This window comes from Carlito syrichta, unplaced genomic scaffold (assembly GCF_000164805.1).
Source record: "Carlito syrichta isolate Samal-C Ts95f unplaced genomic scaffold, Tarsius_syrichta-2.0.1 Scaffold315497, whole genome shotgun sequence".
Classification (NCBI taxonomy): domain Eukaryota; kingdom Metazoa; phylum Chordata; class Mammalia; order Primates; family Tarsiidae; genus Carlito; species Carlito syrichta.
Window position 1 is genome coordinate 1,427,050 of NW_007259593.1, and position 27,928 is coordinate 1,454,977.

Here is a 27,928-nt window from a genome sequence, read left to right on the forward strand (position 1 = left end):
AGGCTTCCCACCCACCACGAACGAGGGAAGTCGGAAGGGTGTGTTGGCCCTGACGATATCTCTGAAAAAAACCAAGCCTTGGACAGCCTTGTTGCAACAATACACTGGATTTTTATTTAGTGAACACAGTATTCGCAAGAGCTTTGACAGCCACACACCCTCCGGTCTTACTGTTCACTTGACAACCAAGGATCAGTAGATACAGGATATTTCTTCATGCAAGGGGTGGGAGTATATACATTGAATAACAAACACTCCAGAAATCAATATATGTTACATTATTTACATATTACTATATTTACTGCATATAGAAATGTTTTCTAAGAAAAAATAAGAAAAATGAGAAATCACAACGTGTGGTTCCTGGTTTACAAGAGACCTAACTTCTCAGCAAAGCACATCTATATATGTATTTGTAACTTTAAAAATAGGCATTGCTTTATATGAAGCATTAAGTGCTGCTTCATCTATACATGTATAAATAGGCCCTATTTTGACTCAATTTGGTACAAAATTAAACTGCCCAAAACCGTTCTGTGACCCCAAAGACACTTGCTTGTCTGGGTCCAGGGTCAGTTCAGTGACACCTCAAGCGTGAACCAGGGCCAGCAAGACAGGCTGGAGGGTCTGTGGAGGCCGCCCAGATCTCCCATCTAGCTTCCCCTTCACGGCCTACTGTTCTTTGTCTCTGGAGGAATGTGTGTCTTTGGCCAGAGGTCGGACTAATAATTCGGTAACAGGCTGGGGAAGAGGGTGAACGGGACAGGTCATGCCGAGCTTAGGCAGCAAACCGTGCCTGCCCACTGCAACAGTGAACCCGCTGTCCCGCTTCAGAGCAGCCCAGGTGCATGCCAGCCCTGCACGCTCCCTGGCCCGGGGAGTTTCTGGGCCAGGCTTGCCCGAGGGCTCCGCAGGTGTGATGGCTACATGCCCTTTATATTAATACTGTCGTAAAACTTGGAACCAGCTGACTTCATGTAACACTCTGGTAGCAAGTAACCTAGATTCTAAGCACGACGGCCTTCTGTATCATTTCTGGGTGATCAGCCATCAGGGGAAGCTCATTCACAGATGACCACAGCAGAGAAACAGACTTATCATCAGGTGACTTCTTCAGGCTACTTATATCTAACATCCAACACAGAAAGCTCATATTACCAGGCTCATACCTGGGTCAGACAATCAGAGAAACAACTGGCTTATCCACACATGAAATGCTAATAGGGCTGGCACTGCAGCCAGTCCTGGGCATGAGGCCCACTCAAGGAGTGGGCACCACCGGAGCTGGCCATCACCAGTGTGTGGTCTGGGGGTCCAGGCAGCATTTCTGTTTTCATGGAAGACTGGAGGCCAGAATTGCATATATACCAGTCAGGCATTTCAAGAATGCTGACTTGCTCTTCTCGAAAACTAAAGTTTCAAATGTGAGGTATTAGCATAGTAACAAAGCCTAAAAACGGGAATGAACAACAAGATCAGTCTGGTGCATGATGGAGACTGTCTGGTCTCAGACCCCTTTGCAGTTTTGTGTGACTTAAAGCTACATCAAGGTCAGCCATGTGGAGGCAAAGGGCCCACAGCCGTTCAGTCTCCGCCTCAAGGCAACTCGCAGGAATAGTTACTTCCGCTGTTGAGGATGAACCATAAGTGCACACAGCCTGAGGTTTTCTCTCCCTGGGACTTTCGTCCTGCCCAGGAATACACACGCCCTCCCAAGGGGGCAAATTCAAGGTGCACGTGCCCACGCAGGTGGGCACAGCGAGGAAGTTCACGAGGGAAAAGCCAGCTTGACAGCCCACGTGTCTAGCAGGGTCCTGGGGTGGAAATAAGCTTTGGGCCAAGAGAGCAGCATCCATCCCTAGCCCATCCTGGCCAGGCACGTGGTGCCCTCATCTAGCCCCATGCTGTCTCCATGTGCAGGGCCCGGATCCACCCTCCCTTGAGCAGACGGACCAAGCACCTACCCTACATCCAGCCAACTCGCCAACCTCCCGGGCATGGGCCTCGCAAGTCTCACTGCCGGCGTCTGTCCAGCATTCTAAACCGCACAGACCCTAAATGCCACCTTTTGCACCCCATGACTTGCTCTTTTCTCCTAAGGGAGACCAAACCTCTGCAGGTGTGGTGTACTACTGCAAGAGGGATAATTTCTAGTGACTTGTATGTCTATTCATTACATTAAGAAATCTGGTCAAATTATAAGGACGACAAAACAGGCATTTGGCCAGAAGGTTTTAAATAGTGAGGAATGTGATCAAAAGCCGGTCTGGCCCATGCGTGTTCAGTTGAACCGTTTGAAAAACTGCGGTGTGGGTCCAAGACAGTCCAATAGTAGCAGCCTCATGTGATTCAACATGTGGACCATGTGTCCAGGGAGGAAGCTCCATTTCCTTTGCTAGGATTCGGCAGTTCCAGGATAAACATCCCAAACCACAATCATTGTATTTTAATGATTTGCTTTTGTAGAAGGGATTTGTGGGGCCAGAAAGTCTGAGTTGAAGAGAGGCCGCAGGGGTCATCACCCAGAGCCCCCAAGTCTCACGACCCTCCCTCCCCAGAGCCAGCGCTGCCTCCTGGGCCACCTGACAAGCAGGTCAGGCCGCATGGCACCCGCCCAAGTGCATGCCCCACAGCCCTCCCTTTGGGTGCCATATATATACATACATGCACACACACATGCACACACACGCACACACGTGTGTGTGTATATATGTACATGTATATATTATTTTTTTTCAGTGCACAGTATATACTTGTGTCCAGGAGTTAACTTTATAGCTGCCATTCTATAAATACTACTGTTAGAAAGGATCTTTTGTTATAATTTCAGAATATAAAAAGGCATATAAAAGCTATAATCCTATATATCTGAGAAAAGATTCTGAATAAAAAATTGGAAGCTCTTCCTTTCCTGTTTTGATATAAAAGGGTGGCTTCTAGAACGGTTAATGCTGCCACACGTGAGCATGTTTGGCATGGCATGAGCGAGGCTCCCGCCTAGGGACACGAGTCGCGCATGTGCGGCGTAGGCTTTCAGGGCCGGATTCCCCAGGCGCTGCGGAGACAGCGGGAGTGCACTGTCCTGGGCAGCTCCCTCCGTGAGTGCCGGGATGGTCGCAGCGGACCACAACCTCAGCCCAGCACCAGGATTCAGGGATGCTGCCGGGCCACAGGTGCTCGCTCTGGAGAAGCTGTGAGCACCCGCAGGACTGCCTCCTCCCCGCCGCGCCAGTGTCCCAGGGAAGCCTCCAGTCACTGTCTGCGGTGGGGTTGGGTCTTGTCCTTTACCTGTTCAAGCCAGGAAAGCTCTACTTTTTATTGGCAATCCTTCGCTTCCTTGTTGCCAACATGTCATAGAAGGGATCCCTACTGATGCTTGCTCTGGGGAAAAAAGGAAAACAAGCGTGAGGGCAGGGGAGTCGCCGGCCACGGGCGAAACACCAACCTCCCCACTGCCACCTTCCCCCAGGAGCATATGCAAATCCGCCAGCCTCGGCTTCAGACCCCAGCCCTGCGAGCTTCTGGAGGTGGGAGGTGAACTTCTGTGCACAGAAGCAGAGGGCCCCAGGCAGCACACGCATGTGCCCTCTCCCCAGCCAACCACCTGGAGACGACAGGCCTGGGTTGTGAGGCCCCACTCACTTGATGGATTTCATCCATTCCTCCTTCTCCTCTGGGCTCGGGGCGGAGATGCGGTATACCACATGATTCCCCTCTACCACTCGGCCATCAGCTTCTGTTTTACAGGCTTTGATGACCTGCCCTTTGTGGCTCGGATTATAGAGCTCAAAACAGTTCTGGTGAAGAAAGAGGGAGAAGGGAGGCGTCACCAGGGCTCCAGGGAAGGCTCTCGTGCAGTAGTGCACGTCCCGGGTGGTTGAAAGGAGAGAAGTGGCAAGAGGAAGCAGCTTACAGGTTTCCTGGGGTCCTCCACTTCCCTAATGCTGAGGTTTTCCAACGGGATGATTCCCCTGGGCTCCTTATCCTACAAGAGAAAAACACACAGCCGGGCTCACTGAGGGTCCCCGGCCCCAGGGTCCCTCAGCAGGGGCAGGCCTGGCCTTACTTACTGTTGTGTACTCGAAGTAATAGAGGCAGTTATCTGTGAGGATGAACCACCGGCGCTTCCAGGTCTTCACACGGCCCCCTGGAAGCAGAAGGACCTCGTGAGTCAGGTGCTTCAGGCGGCAGAGAGCCCGAGGGCCCAGGAGGGGGCCAGCCAGTACCTACACCAACCACTGTACTTTCAGAGAGGCCACCAGGAGTCAAGCCTGGTTTTACATGTCCTTCGGCGTGCTGACCACAGCGAGCAGGGTCCTGGACAAGCGGCAAGGCCTGGCCCCTCCCAGTGGGGGGCTGGTGTCCGGCTGGGGCCCGCATGCACCCCCACCCCAGGCCACACCGGTGCCCCCTCCACAGCGCCGAAGGGCACCCTTGATAACACAATCGCTTTTCAAATCTGCTTCCTGGAAGAGTTAGTCGGGATGGAATGGGCGTAATTCCCCACATGAAATGACAACACGATGAAGTCAGTGCTGGCTCACCCGGGTCTGTCCAGGGCTTAATCCTGTTCCGTCAGGTGGTTATCACATTACTGAATACTTTGGGCAGTCCTGGGATCCATCAAAACCAATTACCCCTTAGCCCAGGGGATTATTAGATTGAATTAATCTTTTAACAAGATCTGGAGGACACATGCGCGTACACACACACACACACACACACACACACACACACACACACACACACATGCGCGCACACACATGCACAAGTCTCATTTGTACCTGCTCTCCTTCGACTATGGGAAAGAAAACTCTTTGATCCTTAAATGTTCGGCAGAGATAGTCAAACTGACTCCAACCGCTAGCCCTTGCTTCAGACATGAAGCGTTTATTTTTGTTTTGTTTTTTAAAATAATCAATGAGAAAAACATGCTCATGGGAACAAATTCAAGCGCTACTGGGGCATGAGGTAAGAGGTGGCCTCCTTGCCCCATGGCTCCTTCTACATGACTTGCAAGCCAGGGAGGAGCCTTGGGCCTGAGTCAAATGCCCTCCCCTGCATGAAGGCCAGCTCGGGCACTGAGGGAGGGGACAGGATGGTGGAAGGAAGAGCCACACGGGTCACCAGGAAAGGAACAGACGCTGGGTAGAATCCCCTAGAGCCGACCAATGTCCCAGGGGCTGAGGCAGGAGAGCTTCCTGGGCCTGTGACCTGGCTTGGGTCTGTGGAGACCAAGGCGAGGAACAAATACGGAGAAGCCAGCTGCAGGAGGGAGGAAGCCCCGACTCAGCCAGGGCTCAGCAGGGCCAGAGGGCAGGCGAGTTTCCTCAGGCCTGTCTGGGCCCTCCTGCCCTGCCTCGCCCTCAGACCTCCGTCCTCCTTTGACGGCCTACGGGAGCCTGTTTGAAGGGCCAGTCCCACTGGAGTGTGGGGGAGGCAGCCCAGTCGCCCAGCTGTCCCTCTCTGCTTTCCCAGGCAGACTCGTCACACAGCCCCTTCCTCGCCAGCACCCCCAGCCCTCCTGTCACAGCGTCTGTCTAAGCCCCTCTGACCACAACCCTCCCCAAATTTCTGCTGCATCTCCAGCAGCCCCTCTCCTCAGAGGCTCTCTTCAACCGTCTCCATAAGCTCATGCCTTCCTGCCACAGGGCCTTTTCTCAAGACACACCTCTAGCCTGGAGTATCATTCCTTCTCCCAACATCTCTCTCCAGATCTTCACCCCTAAGACCACATGAACGAGAAGACAATGCTGATTCTTCCTGGGCACTTGCCTCCAGTTCCAGACACCATGGCTTAATCAGCAGACAGCAACCTCCCCGACCTCCCCGACCACTGGCGCCTCTGCCTCCCTCTGGAGACTTCCTGAGCAGGCCCCTCTCCCGTTGCAGCTCCAAACAGCAGCCACAAGCGTCTTCTGGAAAGCAGGCGCTGATCACGTCCCTCCCTGCTTGAAGCCCCCAAACGCTCCCACTGGGCTCAGCATAAGACCCAAACTCCTTGGATGGTCTCAGGGATCTCTGCTGCCAGCTCCCTCACCAGCCAGTCATCCCTTCCTCCCACCCAACCGGTCTGTGCCTCAAGTTCTTAGGGAACTGCCCAGGAGCCCTAAGACTGCAGGTATCGGTCCAGCACCAGCAATTTTTCTTTGCACTTCCATCCTAGTGAATAACGAAGGGCCTGTCTGTGTTCTGTGCATCCCCAGGCTGCCTCCCAAGAGGGCTTCCACCCTGGACTCCTGCCCCACTGCACCAGTCAGCGGCATGTCTGGAGAGCCCGATCTTGATCCAGCCGTTGGGCCCAAGAGAACCTCTCAGGCCAGGGAAGCGGGCGTTCAGACTGAGGTGCACTGTCTGGGCCAGCTCCAGAAACTGGCCCAGCCCAGGCACTCTCGCAGCTCAGAGAGGCCCAGAGTAGGGGGCAAGGGTGGCACCCCTGGTCTCAGAACCATGGCAGGCTCTGCTGCGAGGGCACCAGAGGACTCACCCACACCACATGACACTACTGTCTGCACACAGGAGCCTGGCTTCTCACCAAACACACGCTTTCTCTTTGCACATTTCCCTCTATTTCCTGCTGCTACCAGGTATGTTCATGTGTGTGTACACATGGTACTCACATGGACATACTTTTTCCTAACTCTGACTACATCTTATACTTCTAACACAAGTGGTTCTCAAAGGTCAATGTCTTGAGTTATTTACGAACAACTCTAAGCCAGGTCTGTGCACACAAGTCTCCTATTCTCTGGCACAGCATCCAAGCCTATTAAAAGACCACTTGCTCTAAAACTAACTTCACAACAAGAATGCAGTCAAGCCAGTCACACTCCTACCTGAGTACATGCTTGGAAACACCCGTACTAGATTCTACACTCATCCTGCCTGCCTCTAGCCAGGCCCAGTGTCCAGGCTGTGCTACCCTGTGCTGGGAGGAACTGTGTGTCCTTGGGGAAGGCCCACAACTGGGGCTAACCTAACAAGCCTTCAGAATCAGCTTCTGGCACATCTGCCACCTCTGTGGCCCTTCAGGACTGACACCCCTTGGTCCGGTCCTGGCATCTGTAGTGGCTGGGTCTGGGCGGCAACAACTTGGCTCCTCCAGAGAGCTGGGAGGAGGCCCGATGAGCAAAAGCATCTCTGGGCACCAGGAGTCTGGAGAGAAGACCCAGCACCAGTTAATGCAGCCCGCCAGCACTGGGAAATACAATCTAGGGTCACGGCAATTTGCAAGCCTCGGTCTCACACCTCACGCCTCAGAGCTGAGCAGACAGAGGCTGCCTGGGCCGGAGAGGCCAAGGAAGCCAGTTCATAGAGCAGCAGCCTGCGCAGTGACGGGCCCTTGCTGAGGCCACATTCTCCTAGCCCTGCTCGCGCCAGCAGCTCTCAGCTCCCACAGGCACTGTCTGCATTCATTCCGTGGCCTGCTTTGCTGCCCACCCAGAAAACGGGCTAGGCCACACAAACCCTGTTGTTCCTTCATTTTACTCACTCATTTGTGCCTTTAGAGCAGGCCCCTCCGTGGCAGCAGAGGCCACACTAGCTGCCAGACAGGCTGCACTGTCACCGCCCCTTGAGGGGACACTCACAGGCAACGCAGGAACCAAAAGGGAGGCATCTGAGCCAGTGAATACCCCACCTATCCCAGCCCAAGGGCAAGTGCTGGTGTTTCTGGATACATTCCTTCTCCTGCCCTGGCTCCAGAACCACAGGCATGATGTGATCTGAGCTGGTGTGTATCCAGGGTCTCTCAGGCACCCAAGTCCAAGGATGTGGAACTTGTTTTCAGGCAAACATCCAAACTCTCCTAAACTCGGCACAGCCGAAGTCAGGGAGCGGTGGCCAAGGTAAAAACTCGCAATGGGCACGTCAATCGTGGCACACCCACCCTATCAGCTAAGGAGGGCCCGTGCCTGTCGCATCATCACACACTGTCTCATTCCCCTTTGATGAAATCTTATTTAAAGTTGCCAGAGCTCTCTAGCCCTCGGTGCCTCACGTACTGCACAGCAACAAGCTGTCCTCACACGTGCTTGGACAAGACACAGGTGTGGCACCCTGGGGCTTTTCCTGCCCACACAAGGCAGCAATACCAACCCCCCAGGGTAAAAGCCCCTAAAAACTTCTAAAGTTGCCCATAAAGTATAGAGGCCATTTGACATCCTTGTCAATGGGGGGTACAGACATGCACTGCTTGGTTAGTATGGGGGTGACGGGTGATGCTGCAGAGACAGGGTGGTTATCAGCTTCCTGCTTGCTGCAGAGCCTGAGACACGGGGGGAGGGGCACGTCTGTTCCCACACAGTATCCCCATGCACTCTAGGACCTGGCCACTCTTGGCCCTGCCCCTGGGGTGGGTGTCGCATTCACTACACTGTGCTCAACGCTGACCCCAGCAAGTCCAAAGCCAAATGGATCAGACGAATGGCAGCATGGCAGCCACAGAGCGCAGCGTCACACAGACCAACGTGAGGGAGAGAAACCGAGAGAGAAATGAGCCACTGAGGGAGGGGCAGGAAGCCACTGGGTACGTACCTCCTAACGCAGGACAAGCAGGGACAGCCCGTCACAGAACAGAAAGGTGGGAGCCACAGGCAGAAGGAAAACAACAAGAAGGCACATTTAAACCACTCGTCAGAAATCACAGCCACACCAAACCAAGAGAAAGGCACACAGGTCTCTGGAGGTTAACACACTTGCTTCTCGTACAGAAAACTGCACTGGACTTATCTAGACGCTAACTTAGCAGTTTTCTGGGACAGGCCGTGCAGCATGGGCGTCATTCTCTGTCGTGGACACTGCAAGGTGGCCTCACTCTACATGCCACGGCCATCAGAGAAGCAGCCATTGGCGGAGGCTCGTGCGGCCACTGTGAGCAGACTTTGGCTTAACTGCATTTTCTTTTTAATGTTTCTGCCTGCAGTTAGGGTGTTTGCTACGATGAACTTGGGAGGAACCCCGTGGGGCTGCTGCCATGGGCTGAGGGGCCATGGCCCGGGTCCCGTTTGGCCAGGCCGCTCACCCAACTTCAGGAGCCAGCCCTCCCTGTCGGGGTTGAAGAAGGTGTGCGTCAGGTCGTTCCCATCATCCTCTGGGATTTTAAATGGCTCATTCTTAATACTTTCATACAAATTCTGCAAGGAGAAAAAAAAAACAGAAAATTCAGCAACTCTCATGTGCAGAACAAGCGTAAAGCTCAGCAGGACCTGGGCATCAAGAAGACTCTCAAAAGATGCTTCGAGAATAACAAGCTGGCACTGCCAATTTTCATAGAATTTGATGTTCACGAAAATTAAAGACACCCCTCCCAAGATGCAGCTCAGAAGCAGATTCCCAGAGGGCTCACCCTCAGCAGCTCCTCAGGGAGGTCCCCGCCCTCGTTGATGCCGCGGTTCATGGTGATGAAGCGCTCTGCGGTGGGCTTGTCACGCACATTGTGGTTATGCAGGCTGGTGTTGAGCATGATGATGGCGAATGACAGTACATAGCATGTGTCTGCAACAAGTCAGAGGGTGGAGGCGGGAGGTCAGGCAGGCCCAGCCTCTGAAGGGGACAGCTCCCTGTGAGGTGTGGTGGAGTTCTGCCAGCGGCCACAGGCAGGACTGCCCTGGCTCAGGGAAGCAAGTCCCTGGGACACACACTGGGCAATGCCCCCAGGCCCCTCCTCCAAAGACTCTGACTACGAGGGGCCAGGCGTGAGCTCTGCACTGACCTGTGGACTGGAAGACCCCAGGATTGCACAGGCAGTAGCGAGAGGCGAAAGCTTCCATCATGCGATCGATCTTCTGAGCTTCCCCTGGAAGTCGGAAGCTCCACAAGAACTGCCTGCAGGGAAATGAAAACCACACAGAATGACTCCATGTGAGGGCGAATGCAGCCTCATGGCCCAAAGGGCAGCTTCTTCCCAGACCCAGGAAGGATGTTTTCCTCCTGACCTGGGCAAGGCTCTAGCAGGGATGCGGAGGGGCAGAGCTGGGAAGAAGAGGGATTATCGAATGGAAGGAAAGTGTCCTGAGTCTCTCTTCTCCAAGTCACATTTACTGACTGCCTATCTTTTTTGTGGCTATAACCAATTCACCAGCAAGGCCTGTTGTCTCTGTCTTAAAAATAAATATCCTCCATGGTAGCTCACACCTGTAATCCCACCTTGGGAGGTGAAGGTGAGAGGATTGCCTGAGCTCAGGGGTTTGAGACCAGCCTGGGTAACTTGTTGGGACCTCATCTCTACGATAAATCAAAAATTTAGCCAGGTGTGGTGGCACATGCCTGTAGTCCCAGCTACCTAGAAGACTAAGGCAGAAGAATCATGAGCCCAGCAGATCAAGGCTGCCGCAGTGGCCATGATCTTGCCACTGCATTTCAGCCTAGGTGACAGAGTTAGACTCTTACCAAAAATATAAATATAAATATATAAATATTATCCAGGATCCTAGTACTTTTCTGTCCCCACTCCCACCATCTCTTACTCCTACCAGGTGACCCAGAATCCTGCCCAGCCCCATAGCCACTGTCACATGGTTCTGACAGATAGGACCATGTCTTCCTCTCAGAACTCCTAACCACAAGGCACAGCCAGAATCAAAAGGACAGCTTCCAAGGTCCTACTTACATCACTGGGTGCTTTGGCCAGAAGCTGCTGCTGCCTTGCTGTGGCAGACACACTCCTAGAATTGCAGTCCCACTCCAGCGTGACCACGCTCCCTTCCTTGCTTTTCGCAGCACCTATCACACCTGCCACCTGTCTGCTTTATCCATTTTCTGGCTGGTCAGGGCTTCAGCCTGACCACAGCCAGCTGAGGTCTCATACCCAGCTGCTTAGTAATGTCTGATGCTGCAGTGGATTGAGCACAAGGATTAGGGCTGAGATTAGACCCGAGGGGTTCGATTAAGTTTCTGGGCTGTCCATGGTTTCAAGATTTTGATCTACCAGCAATTAGATGAGACAAGATGCATCTCTCACTTTTGCGAGGGGCTTTTCCTCCTCTGCACGCCCCTTAAGTGGGGCTGATCTCTATGTTCTCCTCTACTTTCTCTTCCTGGGATCCAGCCATATTCAGGTCCCCTCTCAGCCAGGATCCGACTCCTCAGCCTGGCCTACGCCAACAGTCTTCCAACTCCACATGGCAGTCTGTCCTCTGCTCTCTCAGGCCAGCCACCATGGGCCATCCCTGACTCTCTCCCTCATCTTATCAGCAAAGCACCCAGTCCATCTATCACCCCACAGCAGGCGATGGGCCCCAAGTCAGCCAGTGTGCCTCTGCCCCTTTCAGGTTTTCCATTTCTCTCAAGGAAAAAGTCAAAAATCGTTATGGCAGCTCTTCAGGCTACAATATCTGCTCATGTTCCCTCACCCCCATACCCTCCCCTGGCCTACTGCAAGGCCATGCCAGTTTGACACCTGTGGAGTTTATTAGGCCTCTGACTCTAGGTAAGAGCTCAACAGACTAAAATAAATGGAACTGCAACTATGACAGCTGTGCTGAACGCACCACCTAGACTCCCCAGGCGTGTAATCCACTCAATGTATAGCTTTCAGATACTGAATCTGATTTATCTTGAGTTATGGCTGCAGAATTCATATGTCACTAATCACCAAAGCATTATTGTTCAGCCTAGGCTGAGCACGGCATCATAAGGATCCCTCAGAAAGACTGCAAAAACCCAGAGTCTGCAGCTAAGGTAAGACCACAAGGAAATAAGACTGCATAAACAAGAACAGAGTATGGAAGAGAAGGTCTGAGAACACGAACCAGACAAGACATAGCCATAATTTTCTCAGCCCGAGGCACTACCTCCTCTCCCCCAGTTGTGTCCTGGTTGCCACTGGGTAATGATTCAGGGTAAAGACCTATAAGAGATGAAGAGCCCACAGGGCTCAGTTGGGACACCAAGGAAGGAGACAGCAGTGTAGGAAGAAGACAATGTGCAGGGAGGGCAGTTCAAGTGGGTGTCCAGGAACTACACTGTGGATGCTGAAACAGGGCTGCTGAAGGTATCTGAGGGCTGTCCTCCATCCATCCCAGATGGTGCACAGTGACAACCAGCTTTCCTCGGACAAGATGGGACCAGAGGTGGCCTCTAATGGGGGGAAGTCCATATTCTCCCCAGCACACTCAGGGCGGCATCCACACAGTTGGTGCTTGAAATCAAAGCTGGTAAAAGTGATCCCATGTGGGAGGTCACACCATACAGACAGGGGAAGAAAGTACATGCACAACTGCCAAGTAGCACTAAAGACGAAAGAAAGCAAACTGACTAGAAAGCAGAACCAGCGGTCACAGTGAGGAAAGCACGACCTCCATCCTTGAGTGTGTGTTCTGATTTCTGTCTAGGGCTGCTGAATGTCACAGCATTAGTGGGATCATCTGGAACAAGAAGCCAGTGTCTGCAGAGATTCATATGGCTCTGAATTACCTGGAGTGAATGAACAACCACTACTTCTCAGGCAGCAGTTCTCTGGTCTTCTCATGTGTTCTACACCTAGTGTACGATTAAATGCTTACCTTAAGGCTTGTACGAGGTTCAGATCAGCAAACTCATGGAGTTCGACAAAAGCTTGAAGAACTTTAATATTAAATTCATCCCTAGGAAAGAAAATAAATATTAGGCCTTATACACATTATCCCAAACATTTGAAAAGAAAGATATATCCTATCATGAGAATGTGGTTATGAACATTCATACACAAGTTTCTGCATGGCCATACATTTTTATCTGCACTGGGTATATACCTAGGAGTGAAATTATTGGGTAGTATGTTTAAGTTTATGTTTCCTATTTTGAGAAACTACCAAATTGATTTCCAAAGTACCACTTTATATTCCATCAGCAATGTATATGAGCTTCAATTTCTCCATATCCCTGCCAACATTTGTCATCTTTCTGATTATAGCAATCCTAATGGGAGTGAAGTGGCATCTTATCACAGTTTTGATTTACATCGCCCTGATGACCCATGACATTGAAAACATTTTCGCTGGGGATAGGGAGATACCTCTTATCAACAAGTGTGCCTGAACGAAGCATATTTGTATACCTAACCCTTAACTGTACCCCACAATATCATAATAAAAAATATTGATTAAAAAAAAAAAAGAAAACATTTTCGTGTTTTTTGGGTTTTTTTTGAGTTGGAGTCTCACTCTGTCGCCCAGACTGGAGTGCAGTGGCCGCTTCCAGCCACCGCAGCCTCGACCTGCTGGGCTCTGGCAATCCTTCCGCCTTAGCCTTCCAAGTAGCCGGAATTACAGGCATGCGCTACCACGCCCAGCTGATTTTTGATTTATTATAGAGATGAGGTCTCGCTGCCCAGGCGGGTCTCGAACTCACGGGCTCAGGCAATCCACTCACCTCAGCCTCCCAAAGGCACGGAATTACAGGCTGAGCCACCAAGCCCGGCTCATTTTCGTGTTCTTATTGGTCACTTGCATATCTTCTTTGAAGAAATGTCTATTCAGATCCTTTGCCCATTTTATATATATATATATTTTTAATTTTAGATTTGTGGGTACAAGTTCAAGTTTGTTACAGTACTGAGTTATTTTTATTTTTACTCTTAGTTGGAGGAGTTCTTCATATATTGTAGATTTAAGTCCTTATCAGGTTTATATATGATTTATAAATTTTCTCCTATTCTGTCAGTTGTCTTTTTACTTTCTTGATGATGTCCTCTGAAGCACAAGGTATTTAATTTTGATGATGTCCGTTTAACTATTTTTTTCCTCCCATGGTTTGCACTTTTAGTGTCATATCTAAGAAGCCCTTGACTATTTCAGGATCACAAAGATTTACCCTTATGTTTTCTTCTAGGTGTTTCATAGTTTTACTTCCTACATTTAGATCTTTGATCCATTTTTATTTTTGTATATGTTAAGGGATCCAGTGTCATTCTTTTACAAGTAGATTTCCAATTGTCCCAACACCATTTGTTAAAAAGGTTATTCTTTCCTCACTGAATTGTCTTGGCATCCTTGTTAAAAATCATTTGACAGTAAATGTGAGGGTTTATTTCTGGAATCTCACTGCTATTCCATGATTTATATGTCTATCCTTATGCCAGTCTCACACTGTCTTCATTAGTGTAGCTTTATTCTATTTTGTAATTGTGAGTTCTCCAACTTTGTTCTTTTTTAAGACTACTGTGGCTATTCTGGACCCTTTGAATTTACATATGAATTTGAGCTTGTCAACTTCTGCAAATAAGTCAGATGGGATTTTGATAGGGAATGCATTAAATCTACAGATCAATATGGTGAATATTGCCATTTTAGCAATATTAAGTCTTCTGATCCATGAACATGGGATGACTATCTATTTACTTAGGACTTTTCATATTTTTCAACATTTTGTAGTTTTCAGAGTAAAATTTTGCTCTTTTGTTAAATTTATATTTTTCAGAGTAAAATTTTGCTCTTTTGTTAAATTTATAACTAAATATTTTATTCGTTTTGATGGTATTATAAATAGAGCTGTTTTCTTAATATCCTTTTCAGTTTGCACATTGCTACTGTATAAAAATACAATTGAATTTTGTATATTGATCTTGTATTCTGCAACCTTATTGAACTTGCTTATTAGTTCTAACAGTTTTCTTAGAGATTCTTCAGGATTTTCTAAATACATGATCATGTCATTTGCAAAGAGAGAGAGTTTTAGCTCTTCCTTTCCAATCTGGATGTCTTTATTTTTGTTTTCTTGTCTAATTGCCCTGGTGAAACTGCCAGCACCTGATTGAACAGAGTCTGACATGAAAAAAAAGTAATATCTTTCCACTTTTATTCACATCCTGAGCAACAAGGAAAAGAAAACCACTGAGAAATTTGGTGTATTTCTGCTCAAAATAGAAGATTAAGATGCCTTCTAAAATCTGGAGACAGAGGCAGCAGCACTGTAGGTTCTGTCATGATTCCTGGAGAAAGCATTCCATAAGAATTCCAGATCCACCTGGCCCCAGAACACCCTAATACCTCTCCTTTACATGGACACAGAAGAGGGACTGATCACATAGGGATCAGTCAGTATTGAGGAGCAGTATGTAGATGCCTACAGTCCATGGCTGCATCACCCTTGAGGCTGTAATAGCTCCTAGAGTGGAGTGTTAGCCTGGATAAGGCCATGCACTCGCCTTCAACTTACCTTTCACCCAGATAGTCCCCAATAACAGTCTTATTTAGGCCTTCTCCTTTATAAAGGAACTGGGCAACATCTTCTGGGGAACTCTGTAGCAGGTCATTTTCTATTAGGAACTGAATTCCCTGAAGAAGAACATTAGAAAGGAAGCACTGGTTAGGAGGGACACTCAAATTCATTTTTCAAAGGCAGAAATACTACTCAGTATAATGATCTGACAGGTATGGACACAGAAAAAATAATACCAGAAAGACCTACACAACTGTACGATCTGACTTTCACACTATACTACATTTTATCTGTCAAAGAAAAGCATGTTCATTCCTCCTTGCAATTAACAGATTAAAAGACAGATAAAAAGAGTTAATGGCTGTGTGTGGTGGCTCACGCCTGTAATCCCGGCACTTTGGGAGGCCAAGGCAAGAGGACTGCCTGAGCCCAGGGTTCAAGACCAGTCTGGGCAACTTGGCAAGACCTCATCTCTACAATAAATTAAAAAATTAGCTGGGTGTGGTGGCAGGCACCTGTAGTTCAGTTACTTGGAAGGTTAAGATGGAATGATTGCCTGAGCCCAGCAGGTCGAAGATATGGTGGCTGTGAACATGCCACTGCACTCTACCAGCCTGGGTGGAAGTGAGACTCCAATTAAAAAAAAAAAAGAGCTATGGAACAAACCTTTCTAAGAGGTTAATAGAGATTATAAAGGAAGAAGTAACAATAATATCAAATTTTTCAGGCTTAGGAAAACTGTTTTGTGTCTGTAAGAAGCACATCGCAAGTGATAGACACTGCTAGTTGGCCAACTCAGTACCAATCTCAACTCCTTATTCCCTGTCACCCTTCCCTTAGTCACTTTCCCAGCATCCTTTGGAATTAAAAATAACCTTGTGACACAGATCTGGCCAAACAGACAGAAATGAAAAGTCTGTAAGAAAAGCTTTTGATTTCTTGGTAAAAGGGGAACCATGAGCTAGCACTGCTCTTCCTCCTCTTTTCTGCCTTGAACATGCTGTGGCCAGAGCCACAGCAGTTATCTTATGAAGGAAAGTCTGAGATGAGGAGAGAGACCTCACTCTTGACACCTGGGAGCCACCTATGGCCATAGCAGCTGTGTGAGAAGATAAATCTCCACTGTGCAAGCTATTTTTTTTGCCGGATTTTTGGCTGAGGTCAAAAACATGTTAACTGACACAGTGTACCACTGAGTTTATGCCAGTCAAAACTCATGCCCACCCAAGAGGGCTGTACATCTGACAAGCTCAAAGGTAAGGTGCTGCCCCTGGCCTGATTCAGTTGTATTCTTTATCATGAGAAGTCCCAGGAACTTATAACAATAGCAAAAATTTATCTCTGACATAGCTTTGAAAACATGGTTTCAAAACACATGTTGGCAAGGCTAGTAAGGGAATAAGGAATTCAGGAATCTGTTTGCCAGGAGGCTCTTTCTACAAATACAGAGAGGTTCCTCCAGCTGAAACACTCAGAGTGCAAGACAAGGCTGCCTCATATTCCCATGGCTCCATCTAAAGATTTCTTTTTTTTTTTAAATATGTGAACACCCACAACACATTTATTTAGAATTTCCAAAAACTGGAAACAATCCAACAGTCAGTCAATAAGAGAACAGATAAATGCATTTGGTATAATTACATGATGGAAAACTATACGCAACAAAATGGAATGAACATTCAATAACATGAATGAATCTCACAGACATGATATATACTAAAAGAAGACACAGAAGAGTAAATTTTAATTCCATTTATATAAGGGTTAGAAAAGGGCAAAACTAATTTATAGTGACAGAGAACCAGATACCTTGGGGAGTGAATTCACCAGGAGAAAGCACCAGAAAGGTGCCCTATAATGTTCTACAACTACAGCTTGTTCTTGATTGCAGTTATGTGAGTACATTAATTTATAAAGATTCTTCGAATTGTACATTTAACATTTGTGCACAATGCTTTATGTTACTTTCCAAAATATTAATAAGTCTGACAATTCTAAATTAATTAGCATATATTTCTGGTGGGAGTTTAAATGGGTACACCAACCTGGGTACCAACTAAATTGCAAAACAAGCATACACCGTAACAATGTATTTCTCATCCCAAGACACACCTGTCCAGCTCAATTCCCTGAAAAAAGCCAGGAACAGGAATGACAGTGCTGGTACTTTGCTATTTGCTTTAGGTGAGAAAAACAAGAGAGGCCAGTAGAAGAGCAAGGTGAGGCCATCAGCAAGAGGTAGGCAGGGATGCCCTCAGGTGGCACTAGTTGTCCTGCCCACAAGGCTGGGGCACAGCTAAGGTCCTGATATTGTCAGCCCAAGCCTGTGGAACTAAATAGGCTTGGGGATGAGGCTTTCTTAAGTCCTTCTGGATGCTCATGACCTGCCTTTACATTCAACACTGCCCCCAAAATTAGGTCATTTCACAAAGATTTGAGAAAAGCAAATGGGCTCAGCACAAGGTAATTTCTTCTGTGCTTACAGGTCACATAAGGAAGACCATGTAGGTCCTCAGTGAAGTTCTAGCTTTCGTTGCAAAAGAATGAGGCCCTGGTCATGGAGAAAACAGAGTCCCTGGATGAGTTCAGGCCACAGACCATAACAGAAAGTGGAGACAAAAGTCAGAGGCAAAGGGACCAGTTATGAATAAGAAGGGAACTGCATCTGGGGGGGTGAGACAAGGAGACAAACCAAGGAGGAGGACACAGAAGTTCTGAGTCCAATGACAAGTGTCTTTATAAGAGACAGAGAGGAGAAGGCACATAGAAGGCCATGTGATAATGAACACAGAGACTGGAGTAATGTGCCCACAAGCTAGGAAGCACCAGGATGGTCAGCAGCCACCAGAAGCCAAGACAGAAAGGATTCTTTCTCAGAGTTTACAGAACAATCCTGCCAATACCTTGATCTTGGCTTTAAATTGTGAGAGAATAAATTTCTGTTGTTTTAAGCCACCCAGTTTGTGGTTATTTGTTACAGCAACTCTAGGACACTACATGCTAGGTAAATTCTCATAAAAGAAAGCAAATGTTCCAATATGATTAGAATATTCAATATTCTAAAATATTTAGAAAATTAAATAATAGAAATGGGGGGGTGACACCATTTGACCCTTCCATCTATCTTTTTCTATTTCGTTATTTCTAGCCTTCCCGCTCTTTGTTCTAGGTGTATGTCTCAATCAGAAGACAGTAGGAGGTTATCGTGTTTTGGGTTTTTTTTTTGGTTTGTTTTTTTTTTGAGTCAGAGTCTTACTGTCACCCAGGCTGGAGTGCAGTGGCATGCTCACGGCCACTGCAGCCTCAACCTCCTAGGTTCAGGTGATCCTTCCACCTCAGTCTTCCAAGTAGCTGGAACTACAGGCACACACCATCGTGCCCGGTTCTTTTTTTTTTTTTTTTTTAAATTGTAGAGACAAGGTTTCGCCAAATTGTCCGGGCTGGTCTCAAACCCTGGGCTCATGCAATCCTCTTACCTTGGTCTCCCAAAGTGCTGGGATTATAGTCATGAGCTACTACACTCAGCAGGTTACTGTTTTTTAACTTAATATCAAGATGTCTGTCTTTTAAGAGGTTAATGTAGCCCAAATTTATGATGATCATTGATTTGTTAGAACTTATTCTTGACCTCTTATTTTATGCTGTTTCACGTCTTTCCAGCCTTGATAAAGCTTTCTTTATTCCTAATAATTTAGAAATTCTATTTTATTCCTATCCTTACTGGTACTCTTAAGATTTGGACAAATATTTAAACTTATATTTATCTATCAGTGAGACAGGAGATAGAGAAAGCCTAGGCAGACAGACAGGTGGGTCCTCTGGTAACAATGTAGTGAACTTCTGGCAGGTCTCTCAGGCTCAACATTGGCAAACAAACTCCCTGTGAGTCTCTCCGGTTAGAGCTTAAGCACTCACTGCTGGGATCGAAAAGCAACCAATCGGCTCACGATTAGGTCTCGACCTCCTGCCAATTGGTCCTTAATACTAACCAATCAGAACAGTTACAGCCTACAGCTAGTGCTAGCCAGTCGGCTTGGAATTAGGGCTATATAAGCACCAGGGTTTTTGGCCCCAGACAGACAACCCCTTCAGGTCCCCTCCCACTGTGGGAGCTTTTCTGTCCTCAATAAACCCTACTTTCTCACTTTCCAGCTGTCCATGTCCCTCATTCTTCCTGAGCATGAGACAAGAACCTCAATCCTGAAGAGCTCAATCCTGAAGATTGTCAGAGCCAAAAAGTCGTGCACCCCAGAGACTGGTTTGCCAGTCAACAGAGCCGGCTGGACCAGGAGAGCTGCCAGAAGAAGGCAAAATTCCAAAGCTGAGACATCTCAGGGGCTAGGCTGGCCAACCCACTGAATCGCAACACCCTCAGGGGCTTGGCTTGCAGCCCATTAGAGCTGACACTTCTGGGGCTAGGCTTACCAGTCCCTCCAGACTACCCTCTCTGACCCATTGAGATGACACTCTCAAAGCCCAGGCTGACCTGAAAAACCCACATCATCAGCATCTACAAAACTTTAGTTAACCTTTATTTCCCTCCATCCTTCTCCCTTGCTACTTGAGATAAGCTGGAACTTTGAAAAAACTTTTTAAACAACCAATTTCTTATTTAAACATATAAAAAGTTTTTCTGGTTTCTTTGCACATCTTTCTTTTTTTATCCTGCAGATTCAATTCTTGTTTTGAGATGTAATACTCCAATTATTCAATTACTAGAGATCAAAGGTTTTGGTAGCTAACTTTTTGAGTCCTTGTATGTCTGGACATATCTTTACTCACCTTCTCTCATGAGTGATAGTCTGGGTGGACAGAATTCTGGGTTTTAAATCATTGTTCTTCAGACCTTAGAAAATACTATTTTCCTACTGTCTTTTATCCAGTGTTCCCTGATAATAAACTCACTGTGCTTCCCATTTCTTCTTAGGTAATCTGGCTGTTCCTTCCTGGAAAACTTAATAAATTTCTCTTTATCTGCAAGTTTTATGACATTTCACTTGATGCATCTGTATGTAGGTCTTTAAAAAGTTTATCCTGCCTGGTATTTGGTGGGGCGTCTGAATCTGAGGATTTTATCTTAGTCTAGTTCTAAAATATTCCAAGATTTCTTCTCCTCAATTTTCCACTCTCTCCTTCCAGGACTTTCAATTAAATGAAACTTAGACTGCTGGACTCATCTTACACATTTTGTTGTAGCTCTGTGCAAAATTATACAAAAGATTCTTCCATTTTCTCTCTTCTAGCACATGAACCCACTCTTTAGCCACGTCTTCCTGTTACAGCCCAGTGCTGTTATGACAGATATTCCTACTTTTTATTTCTAAGGTTCATCTTCACAACCCTGTTTTTGTAAAATGGATAAGAAACATTCTATCATCGCTTTGACTATATTTATAACATAGACAAAAATGCTACTTCAATTTTTTCCTTCTATTATTTCTGTTAGGTGTGTTTCCTCCATTGTTAATTCTTTTGTTTGTGGAGTTTCACGTCTCTTTCACAATGTTGGTTTTCTCAATGTTTGGTGGTACTTGGTTGGGTTTTCATTTTCATACCTAACGGTCACTGTTAGTCTAACACAACTGCTGTCTGCTTCTGGTTTTTACTTGCTGCTGCCTCCAGCCATTTGGCAAAGGAGTAGGTTCAGCAGCCAATAGTTGGTCGCTCAGAGTAGGTATCTCTCCTTCTTAGTGCTGCCAGTCATCTAGGACATTGTCTGATTTCATGGATTAAGTGCTCCTCTTGCCTTTCCCACCTGGGGGCACAAAACACTGCTTGCCACAAGTTCAACAGAGGGTGAACAGTCTCCATGTCCCTGCTACAATCCTGAATTTGCTACAATCCCTATCCCTGAATTTGCTACCTCTGGGCTTGCTGAACCCTGAAGCTGCTTTCACTGCCTGTAGCAGTTCTTTCTAGTATGTGTTTTGGGCATCCTTCTTCAACTGATCCCATTTACCGTCTTTCTTTCTTTCTTTTTCAGTTGGAGTCTCACTATGTCACTCAGACTGGAGTGCAATGGCACACTCCCGGCCACCGCAGCCTTGACCTGCTGGGCTCCAGCGATCCTTCTGCCTCAGGCTTCCAAGAAGCTGGAACTACAGGCACGCGCTACCACGCCTGGCTAATTTTTTGTTTTATTGTAGAGATGAGGTCTCACCAAATTGCCCAGGCGGGTGTCAAACCCGCGGGCTCAGGCAATCCATTCGCCTTGGCCTCCCAAGGCACGGGATTACAGGCTGAGCCACCGAGCCCAGCTACCGTCTTTCTTTCAGGGATTACTTTTTTGTTTTGTTTTATTTTGTTTTTAAGTTAGAGTCTCACTCTGTCACCCAGGCTGGAGTGCAGTGGCACACTCATGGCCACCGCAGTCTCGACCTCCTGGGCTTAGGCGATCCTTCCGCCTCAGCCTTCCAAGTAGCTGGAACTACAGATGTGAGCCACCACTCCCAGTTAATTTTTTGATTTATTGTAGAGATAAGGTCTCACCATGCTGCCCAGACTGATCTCGAACTCCTGGGCTCAGGCAATCCTCCTGCCTCGCCTCCAAAAGTGCTGGGATTACAGGCATGAACCACCGCACCCAGCTTCTTTCAAGGATTCCTCAACTTTTAGTCCACTGATTGAACTCCTGCTTGTTATAGATTTACACATTTATTTAAGATGTTTCTAGGAAATCAGGAATAAAAGGGAAAGACGGTAGAGTGTTTTCAGCTCCCTTGATCTAAACAAACCTTTCCTCTTATTTACTTGTAAACTGAAATGCTACTTCTAGAATCTAACGTGCCTGAACAAATCAAAACTCCCTGCTTAAAATGTCATCATTTTGATTTTTAAAAATTCCTCCTAGCCTGAAGGAATTTATTTGCTCTGACAATATTTTCATGTTTCACAATGCTACATGGTTTAATAGAAGTATTGGGAGGCAGATATAATTTTGTGTCTGAAGCATGTGAGATCATCCAGGGCAGTTATGAGTTGAATTCTGATAAATTTTCCAAATAAACGGCCACACACAGACTAAATGTGCCATCTACTTTTATCAAGCAACATAATTACAAATAAGTTGTCTAATATAACCAGTAATTAATGCTAAAAAAATTTTAGGGAAGAAGAATGAAAAATGAAGCCTGTTGAGCAATTTGCCACAGCGCAGGCAAAGTGGATTAAATACTTGCTTTCTTGGACATGGTAAGCAGACGCCACAGGGATGACTTATGATCTGGGATTGTCCAGTCTGGGCTCAGAGCAACGTACAAACCAATCCCAGGAGCTGCCACCTAGCTCAGTAGACAGCAGCAGTTAAGGGACGAGTCTCGGAGTCAGGTTCTACTCAGGACGGTGGAGCTCATTAGCTGTTCTGTGCCTCATTTCCCCCAACTGCGAGACGGGCATGAAAAAGGAACCTCTCTGCCTCGTAAAGCTATTCATTAAAGCGCTTCCTGATCACGGTTTCTAAGAGACAGTTCTCAGTCTTATTGTAAATCTGACACATAATATATGTAAAAGAAGAGGGAAAGAACCTCTGACAGAAAGGATTTCATAAGCATGAGGGTAAGTTCACATTTATAAAACTGAAGCCTGATGCATCATGGTAGCATCACTTAAAAAATAGGTATTTATTTATGTGTATTTAATGAGATTAGAATTTTTCCATGAACGTACTGGTATGTTGTTGCACTTGTGTACTTTCGAAACATAAGGTTCACTTCTGAAAACATCTACTTTTGTAAAGCATCCTAAAATGCTTCCAGTGCTAATTAAAGCTGCTGACAATTCAATCTGTAGACTTAACTCCTGAAGAAAAAGAAAACTACCACTTCAAAAATAAAATCATTACTAAATTAACACAATTGACAATTTCATTCCATTTTGGAGTTCATTTATACCTCATAGGCAGGGAATAAGGAGAAGAAAATTTTCACAGTGGCTAGAGTATAGCCACTGTTAAACAAAAATCCTCTTCCAGCTGCAAATGTGCTAAACCTTAAGAAAATCCAGATCTACAAACCATGAGCAGGGAATAATGACACAGATTTCTGTAGGTATCATTTGCAACTGTACTTGCACTTATAAATGTGACTTTACCGCCCTTAGACCTTGTACAGTATAACTCCTGTAATCAATAAAACATTTATTGGATGAACAAATAATTAACTAATTAGCACAGAGGCTCAATGCCAGAAAAACAAGGAAACTATTATAAGTGAACACTAATTAAAGGCCACAAGGAGTGAATTAAACCAGCTCTGCAGGTGAGAAGACCTTTCCAAGGACACATCATTCTCCTAGACCCTAAAGAGTTAGGTCTACTCTTCTTTCAAAAACAAAACATGTTCCAAAAAGCTCTACAGGTTCTGCCAAATCCTTTAGCTGAATCTCAAAAACAAATAGCTACGTGTTTCAAATTTCACGGCTTTCAGGTGTTTTCCTAAAAAATCCAACTTGAGGAAAGAGCAAGACGGTTTACATCTGGAAGGATTTCTTGTTCTTTCATACAGACACCTTCTTTTTAAGGTGAACGGATGGAATAAAGTCCTCGTAGTTGAACCATTTAGCCTGCCCAGATTATATAGTCTATGAATTCTGTATACCTGGATTCCACTTCTATCCCTGCCTCTTATTAATCATGTAATTTCCCAGCTACAGTCCTTGCTCAAGCAGGAAGACACAGGTAAAGAAGTCTCAACAGCAAGAGCTCTTCCTAGATCCATGCTGGGCCTGCACAAGTTGTCCCAGTGGGCTCCTGAGAGGCCATTTCTTCACTCAGAAGTCCACAATGAAAGAAAGGCTTTCTTGCCTGAGCCCGCAGGTTTGAGACCTGCCTGGGCAGGTGAGACCTCATCTCTACAATAAATCAAAAAATTAGCCAGGCGTGGTAGCCCGCGCCTGTAATTCCAGCTACTCGGAAGGCTGAGGCAGAAGGATCGCCGGAGCCCAGCAGGTCGAGGCTGCGGTGGCTGGCAATGGCCACTGCCCTCCACTCTGGGCGACAGAGTGAGACTCCAACTCAAAAAAAAAAAAGAAAGAAAGCCTTTCTGCCCAGGGTGTCAGCCAATGAGGATACTTCTGCTTTACCCAACTCATGAGCAGTTCCTTTTTTGATACAAATTTAACATCAACTCCCAGTCTTTTATGAAGTGATATGGCCACCTCTGTCTAAAAGAGAGAGAGCCATCAAAATCAGTCAAGGCCAGGCATGATGGCCCACACCTGTAATCCCAGCACTTTCGAATGTCAAAGTGGGATGACCTCCTGAGCCCAGGAGTTCAAGACCAGTCTAGGTAACATAGTGAGACCATGTCTCCACAAAAAAAATTTTAATTAGCCAAGCATGTTAGCATGTGCCTACAGTTCCAGCTACTCAGGAACCTCAGCCCAGGAAGTTGAGGCTGAGGCGAGCTGTGATTGTGCCGCTGCACTCCAGCATGACAGAATGAGATGCCAACTCAAAAAAAAAAAAAAAAAAAAAAAAGATTGATCACTCAATCTCTTGCATGGCAGAAAACAAAGTATTCTCTTACCTTTTTGGGATCCATGTTGAATTTCTTTCTTCCCATGGCTATTTGCTTGTTCCTCTGAGTAGTTTTGCTATTTGTAAGAAATAAAAAAGTCATTCACAGGTGTTTTCACAGCACAGTGACTCTACACTCCTCCCCCAAGGCACAGGGTCACAGCCCTACAGGGTATCTTTCCTCTGAACATCTCAAGGAAGGGAAAGCAAGGCCCTTGCAGAGGAGCCCTCCAGCCTCCATGCTGGAAGCAGAAGTTACATGGCTGCCATTGCTCTTTTTTTACATTTGATAACTTGAGTTACATTTCTTCAGAAAAAGCTAATGATGAAAACCATTGATTTTAAGAAAGTACAGCTTCTTATGATACAGATTGGTAATTTCTGTGTAGGTTAACTCTGAAGTAGCTATGCTTATTTCCTGAAGCTATAAAGGTAGACAATAACTAAGATAAACTTTCCCTGGTTCCTCCATGAGGAATAGGAAGACATGAGGGGGGATAAGAGGAATGAACAACTCCAAAGGCTCCCCTCTTCCCAACCCTATCTCTTCTCATCACTAGTCATTAGTTTTTGTAAGTTTCACTAGCGGGTGGAGGTAGGGAGAAAAGAGATTAACTAACTTGAAGATGTAGCCATAAATTGTTTACCTCTCCTCTACAGAAGTTAGGTTGTCAATCTCTGTCATCACTTCTGCAATTTCATATTTCAGCCTCTGTCAAAAAAGAAGAAAATTGTTTTTGCAGGGGGGGGTCGCTTACCCTTCCTCCTCTAGACTCAGAGAAATTTTAGCCTGCTAGGCACAAGCTTCCTGGAGGTCCCGTCTGAGAATCATAGGGATGGAAAAACCAATATTTTTAAAAAATCAATACAGCTACAGCTTCATGGAACCACTACAACTTAGGAGAAAACAAGATTATTTGCTCACTTTTCATATCAGATCAGAGGAGTCCAAGAGGCAGATTCTAAGGTATTTGTGGGTAAAAATCAAGAAAAGACATGGGGGGGCTGTGCTATCACAGGTGTAAAAAGATAAAACGAGCAAAAGGAAAGATACGACTCCTCAGTTCACTTAACTGCATTATTCAACTTTGCTCCACACATGGTCACCTGCCTCCTCCCTTCAATGCTATCTGTGTTCTTGGGAGTACCAGGGGAGAAGCTGAAGCTCAAACACATTTAGGCTGGCATCAAGCTACCTCATCATTGGTCTCAGGATGATTTCTATCATTTTGTGTGAGATGAAGCATGATGGACAGAGCTCTGGGGGTAAAAACAGAGCTCACCTATGCATACACAGAGAAGCCAAAAACATCCAGGCAACAGACCTCCCGTTTTCCCTCGTTGTGGCCCCTACTGGCTGAGAGAACTTTGGAAGGCTTTTAACCTCCCTGGGTCTAGTGTTCTCATTGACAAAATTAAGGCATTAAAACTAGATTAAGATTTCATATTAATCAGCAGTACAATTACTAATTTCCAAATAATACATATTCTTCAACCAAAGAACCTATTCTAGGTTATGTGATTTTTCCAAGAATGAAGAAAACCTTAGAAGAAATCTTAGAAGCCTTAGAAGTAACCTTAGAAGAAAAATTTCCATGAATTATCTTTCAAATACAAAGACATTTTTATTCAGAACTCTACGATTTTTGTATGCCAAAAAAATTCAAACTTAAAATGCAAGCTCCTAGAAAGGAGTTATTGTCTAGGACAAGGCCTGGCCCTGCAATAGCCTATGAAGTCGCATTTATTTTGGCAATGACAATGACTAGGAAGTTTCTCAAAGAGCCACATGTCTGATTCACTTTCCCAAAGAAGCCCAAATGGAAGGAGCCAAGGCTGGCCTTCTGAATAATTTCTGTAACAATCACAGACACTCCAACTCTAGTTTGATGATTTTATTCATTTGCTTTTCCTGTGGGATTCCTTTCCACCCTCTCCTCTGAGAAAAGTACACAAATGTGGAAAAGATGATGTGTATTTGCCTGCATTTTTATTCATCTTTGTTTAATTTGTCATTCTACTCGTACTGCCTAGTAGGTACTTGATACACAGCTGGAACCCAATATATAAATGTCTATCCATTCACTCAAAGTATATCTGAGTGAACAGGCAATGCTCTAGGTGCTAGGAATACTGGTAAAGGAAACAGGATCATCTTATGCTATTTTAGAGAACAATATATCTACAGGTTGCGGCTGCCATTTAGACATGGCTTCTGTGGCTCTGGAGTCACATGCTGGTTACTGCTAACAGTGCCGCAATGTCTTGATTTCAAGACATTGAAGACATTGAGACTCCAGGGTCTCACCGTCTGGTAAAGTCTTTGCTTTATCAACTTGAATAACTGTTTCACTTTGTCTCTTTGTGTGGTTCTTACATTCACATACAAAGCACCCATTTTAAATGTGGCACATATACATGATGGAATATTACACAGTCATAAAGAAGTACAAAATTATGAACGTTGCAGCAACTTGGATGGACTTAGAGTCTATAATACTGAATGATCTATCACAGAAAAAAAGAACTGAGTATCACACATATTTGCACTCATAAGCAGACCTTGAACAATTATTGTAATACTGTAAGAAAAGGATTGGCAGTAGTAGGAAACTGTCGGGGAGCAGGGGATCGGGAGGGATTGGCTATAGTGGAAATCTGCCAGGTGGTGGAGGGGGGCACATACCTCACCTCATCAACAAGGGTACCTGCATAATGAACAATTGTATATATCTAACCCTGAATTGCACCCCACACCTTTAAAATTAAAAAAATGTTTTAAAACACTCATTTTTTACATTTTTGTGAAGCTACTCTATTATTTTACCCAAATTACTCAAGTGTCTTTTTTTTCTTTACCTCAATATCATCAATAAGTTCCTTTTTTCTTCGACGAATGTCTAACAGTTCTTCTCTCTCCTCTATTGAGAGGTCTTCAGGCACTGAAAGAAAAAAAAAATCAAACAATTAAACAAGAAGTACTTTGGAGAACAAGTTGACAACATCAAGCAATTTCGAAGATGGATATGTGCTACCATCCAGCAATTCTGTACATAGGTACTTATCTTGCAGAAATGATAGCATACAAACATTGTCTAAGATAGTCATAGCTGCACTGTTTATCATAGAAAAACATTAAATATCCATCCATAAAAATGAATAAATTGTAGTATATTCATAAAACAGAATCCCTCACAATAACCTTTTTAGAAGAACTAATTAAGCCTATCAATACAGATGAGTCTCGCAAATAAAACAATGACTATGAAAGTAGGT

General features: G+C 45.9%; 1 protein-coding gene across 2 annotated transcripts; it reads right to left on the minus strand.

Moving 5' to 3' along the window:
* Window positions 1–91: 91 nt before the first annotated feature.
* Window positions 92–27,591, minus strand: CYTH3 (cytohesin 3). 2 transcript variants are annotated; one of them, XM_021706393.1, is made up of 13 exons: window positions 27,512–27,591; window positions 25,300–25,364; window positions 24,663–24,729; window positions 15,136–15,254; window positions 12,504–12,584; window positions 9,713–9,825; window positions 9,347–9,495; window positions 9,023–9,134; window positions 8,536–8,538; window positions 4,071–4,147; window positions 3,914–3,985; window positions 3,643–3,797; window positions 92–3,381 (listed from the first exon to the last, which is right to left on the minus strand). In XM_021706393.1, the coding sequence occupies exons 2-13, from the start codon at window positions 25,335–25,337 to the stop codon at window positions 3,309–3,311; spliced, it is 1,059 nt and encodes a 352-aa protein (XP_021562068.1). In that variant the 5' UTR covers window positions 25,338–25,364; window positions 27,512–27,591; the 3' UTR covers window positions 92–3,308. The 2 variants fall into 2 exon arrangements, with proteins under 2 accessions (XP_021562068.1, XP_008071104.1); XM_008072913.2 differs by lacking the exon at window positions 8,536–8,538 and having other exon boundaries at window positions 27,512–27,588.
* Between the last annotated feature and the right edge of the window lie 337 nt (window positions 27,592–27,928).